This window comes from Malus domestica, chromosome 10 (assembly GCF_042453785.1).
Source record: "Malus domestica chromosome 10, GDT2T_hap1".
Taxonomy (NCBI): domain Eukaryota; kingdom Viridiplantae; phylum Streptophyta; class Magnoliopsida; order Rosales; family Rosaceae; genus Malus; species Malus domestica.
Genome location: NC_091670.1, coordinates 33,121,823 through 33,126,423, shown reverse-complemented (window position 1 = coordinate 33,126,423; position 4,601 = coordinate 33,121,823). Strand labels below are relative to the sequence as shown.

The 4,601-nt window shown below is 39.6% G+C and overlaps 1 protein-coding gene across 1 annotated transcript; it reads left to right on the top strand.

Moving 5' to 3' along the window:
* Window positions 1-224: 224 nt before the first annotated feature.
* On the top strand, window positions 225-4,401 carry LOC108172485 (probable LRR receptor-like serine/threonine-protein kinase At3g47570). The gene is made up of 5 exons (XM_029110071.2): window positions 225-812; window positions 1,004-1,075; window positions 1,388-1,747; window positions 1,844-3,763; window positions 3,859-4,401. The coding sequence occupies exons 1-5, from the start codon at window positions 248-250 to the stop codon at window positions 4,227-4,229; spliced, it is 3,288 nt and encodes a 1,095-aa protein (XP_028965904.1). The 5' UTR covers window positions 225-247; the 3' UTR covers window positions 4,230-4,401.
* Window positions 4,402-4,601: the final 200 nt, after the last annotated feature.

The following is a 4,601-nucleotide window of genomic DNA, read 5'->3' as shown; positions in this document are numbered from 1 at the left end:
AAAACATCCTTACCACTGGTTGCTCACTTCCAAGTTGCGATTTGTAGGTGTTACCTACGGCGTACGCCACCTGAAAGCTATAATAAAAAAATGAATGGTGTGTGCTTGATATGTGAAAAAATCCACATGACACGTCTTCGTTCGACTAGTCTTCGTTTGACTAGTCTTGGTAACACCGATTATAAATTTAAACTGAAAGACGAAAAGTACTACAATTAAGGAGAGAAGTCGTTTCGTACTATCAAAAATGTTGTCGATGATACACCGCTTGTGTTATATCTATATGATGATTATGGCTAATTACTTAACTGCAGGTGCATTAGCAATAGCTCATACCAATTTTAGCACAGATCAGTCCGCGCTTCTTGCTCTCAAAGCTCACATCACTCGTGACCCTCAAAACATCTTGACCGCCAACTGGTCCTCTGCCTCCAATTCCGACATTTGCAACTGGGTTGGCATTACCTGCGGTGCTCGCCACCACAGAGTCACGGCCTTAAATCTCTCGCACATGGGTCTTGCTGGGGTTATTGCTCCGCATCTAGGCAACCTCTCATCTCTCGTTGAGTTAGGCCTTATGAATAATAGCTTTCATGGTCCCCTACCGCAAGAACTGTCTTGTTTGCGCCGGTTGAAGGCGATTAACTTTGGAAACAACAACTTTATGGGAACCATTCCTTCGTGGTTTGGGTCCTTTCCTAAACTTCAAACCATCAAATTGTACGGTAATGACTTCTCTGGTTCCATACCCGCTGCTATCTTCAACTTATCTGCACTCGAAATAATTAATCTGAGCAGGAACCAACTATCAGGTACGTACGTACCACCATTACCAACCACCTAGGAATATAAATTAATGTTGATTGCTTCATGATTACATTTTAACGTCTTTGTTTCATTTTAACATCGTGGTTTGCTTCATGATTTCATTATATAAGATGTATAACAATCATCTCTTTTTTTTTCTTTCTTTTTTGTTGGAATGGATGCACATATTTAACAGGTAGCATACCCAGAGAAATAGGCAACTTAACAATGGTGAAGGGCATATACCTTGACGACAACAAGTTCGAAGGTATACTACATGACTTATTGTTACATACATACATACATTCATACATACATACATACATATATATATATAGCCTCTTCTTAGCTGGGATCTTGTTCAACTTCAGCAAAAAATGAGATGAGAGGACTATTGTAGGATCGTATATCTACCGTGTAAGACCCTCGTATTCTAGAGTAAAAAAAAGGTCCTATATAGTGAGTACATGGTCCTTAGAATGTATCCCACTTTTGCTACGGTACAACAGGATTCCCACTAAGAAGCTGCTCCTGTATATGTATACATGATTTTAACAATATACACGGATTGATTTTATAGAACTTCCGAACGAGATAGGCAGTTTAGGTCGGCTGGAGGAGTTGTTTGTGCAGGACAATGCCCTAAAAGGCTCTGCTTTTGTGCCTGTCCTCAACATATCTTCTTTGACTGCTTTCAATCTACAAGGAAACAACATGAGTGGTAGTCTTCCGGACAATATGTGTGACCATCTTTCAAGTATTCGACAATTCTATTTGACTCAAAACAAGCTTGACGGTCTAATTCCCTCCAAACTGTGGCAATGCAAAGAGCTTCGTATATTCTCATTAGCGTCAAACAATTTCCGCGGAAGCATACCCAAAAGTCTTGGCAATTTGACCTACTTAACCACGATTCTTCTTGAAGAAAATAATTTAACAGGTAACTAATTTGGGACTGTTTGATAATCATTTCGTTTTTAGTTTTTAGTTAAACTGAAGTTCTAAAGTGGACATAAATGTGCTGAAATTATGACAGGTACAATACCGGAAGAGATTGGTGATCTTCCACAGTTAGAGGCTTTGTCGCTAGGTTTTAATAATCTCAATGGCATCATCCCATCCAAACTCTTCAATAACTCCATGATAAGAGAAATATCGCTTTCTTTTAATCAGCTATCAGGTGGCCTCCCAGCAAACATAGGTCTTAACGTTCCAAACCTAGAAATCCTTCGTGTAGCCAGAAATAACCTCGTGGTCGGGCTACTCCCTAACCTCTCCAATGCTTCCAAGCTCTGGGAGCTAGACATGAGTGTAAACTCATTTACCGGGTTTCTTCCTAGCACGCTTTGTTCCTTGAAAAACCTTGAGTGTCTTCTCTTGTACTCGAATAATTTGACGATTGATGTTTCAACTCCACAAGCAGCAAGCACCCTCTCTTGCTTGTTTAATCTTAGAAATTTGATAAGATTACACTTGGGAGATAATCCATTGAACACCACGATTCCAGCTTCGAATCTCTCTATGTCACTCCTATATGTTGATTTAAGCTTTTCCAACATCAGGGGTAACATTCCCGTTGATATTGGCAACTTGAGCAGCTTGATAGCGTTAAAGTTGGAAAGCAATCAGTTGAGTGGAGCAATTCCAACTTCAATACAGAGGCTACAAAATCTCCAAGGTTTGTATTTGAATGATAACGAACTGCAAGCACATATCCCGTATGAACTCTGTCAACTAGACAACCTAGCCAAGTTACGTTTGGGTGGTAATCGGCTCTCTGGTTCTATTCCTTCCTGCTTGTGGGAACTAAAGTTTATATTGTACCTAAACTTGTCGTCCAATTCTCTAGTTGGACAACTCTCCGAAGATATCGGGAAGTTGAAGGGGGTGGTGGATATGGATTTATCAAATAACCATTTCTCCGGAAACATTCCCGGTAGCATTGGGGGTCTTCTCCATATGATTAATTTCTCCTTGGCAAGCAATAATTTAGAAGGCCTTATTCCCAGTTCATTTAAAACCCTACTAAGCCTAGAATTCTTGGATTTGTCCAAAAACAATCTATCTGGAGAGATCCCAAAGTCATTGGAAGCACTCTTGTCTCTCAAGCATCTGAATTTGTCATTCAACAAACTCCAAGGAGAAATTCCAACAGGCGGGCCTTTCGAAAACTTCTATGCTGATTCATTTGCATCAAACGGTGCGCTTTGCGGTGCTTCCCGACTCCATGTTCCAATGTGCAAATATGGAACAAAAGTTAAGCCAAAGTGGAGGAAAGCTGAATATATCATCTCAGGGGTCATTTTAGTAATACTCCTAGTGGCCGCTGCATTGATTCTGATACTACGCAGGAAAAGGAATGTCGAAGTTGTACGAGAAACTGCCTCGCTACGTCAAGTTCCTTGGAGAAGAGTTTCGCACCAAGAACTTGTAAAAGCGACAAATGGACTTCATGAGAGTAACTTACTAGGCACGGGAGGTTTTGGCTCAGTATACCAAGGAACACTTTCAGATGGGATAGATATCGCCGTCAAGGTTTTCAATTTACAGCTAGAAGGGGCATTCAAGAGTTTTGATAAGGAATGTGAAATGCTAAGCAATATCCGTCATCGGAATCTTATTAAAATCATAAGCTGCTGCGATGAACTCGATTTCAAAGCCCTGATACTTCAATTGATGCCTAATGGAAGCCTCGAAAAGTGGTTGTATTCTCCAAACCGTTCCATGAATATCCTGCAGAGGTTGGACATAATGAAAGATGTTGCACTGGCACTAGAATATCTTCATCATGGTTACTCGATGCCTATCGTTCATTGTGATGTGAAACCAAGCAATATACTACTAGATGATGATATGATTGCACATGTTGCTGATTTTGGCATTGCAAGACTTATCGGCGGTGGTGATTCGATGACGGAAACCATAACCCTAGCCACAGTTGGATATATGGCGCCAGGTGATGTATTTTTCAACTTTGTAAATGTTTGTCTTAATTATGAGTTATAATTTATTTTTATCATATATAACTAAATTCACATACAAATTTTGCAGAGTATGGGATGAGGGGAATTGTTTCGACGAAAGGGGATGTGTATAGTTTTGGTATTGTACTCATGGAGACATTTACAAAAAGGAAGCCAACAGATGAGATGTTTGTTGGGGAAATGAATTTAAAGCAATGGATTGAAAATTCATTATTTCCTGATTCTGCTATAGATGAAGTTGTGGATGCCGATATACTTGGGACGGAGGAAGATGGTGATTTCGTCAGCAGGAGGGATTGCTTATCATCCGTTATGAGATTAGCTTTAGCTTGCTGTGCAGCATTGCCGGAAGAGAGGATTAACATGAAAGATGCCGCAGTCACACTCAATAAAATCAAGACCAAGTATTTGAAGGACTCTGGAGGAGTGAATTCTTAGTTCTTTGTTCTCTATATTTTCGGATCCATTTTCTTATTGTTGTTTTCAATCTTCAAAAACTACATTATTTTCTTATAGTGACGGATATGAAAATATGACGATATTCCTAAAATTGAATTGCCGCACCTGTATTTGACAAGGCAATGAGACCAGTAGTACCAAGATTGCAATTCCAGTTATTCTTCCTATATTTTAGTGGTATAAAGCGTTCAGTTTTTACGGCCAATCAAATCCGTTTCAAAAATTTACACTTCTAGGTCAAGATATAGGGCATGGGAGCACAATGTTATTTCAGTCAATATATCAGGAAGTTACAAACTTCTAAACTTCTACACATGCCCTTGACAAAAAATTATAGGGCAGTGAGGCTGC

Bases quoted from the DNA above. Each gene is read 5' to 3' on its own strand.
- LOC108172485 (XM_029110071.2), top strand. From the start codon at position 248: ATGTTGTCGATGATACACCGCTTGTGTTATATCTATATGATGATTATG. The intron at 813-1,003 runs GTACGTACGTAC...CATATTTAACAG, and splicing joins GAGCAGGAACCAACTATCAG to GTAGCATACCCAGAGAAATA. The intron at 1,748-1,843 runs GTAACTAATTTG...AAATTATGACAG, and splicing joins TGAAGAAAATAATTTAACAG to GTACAATACCGGAAGAGATT.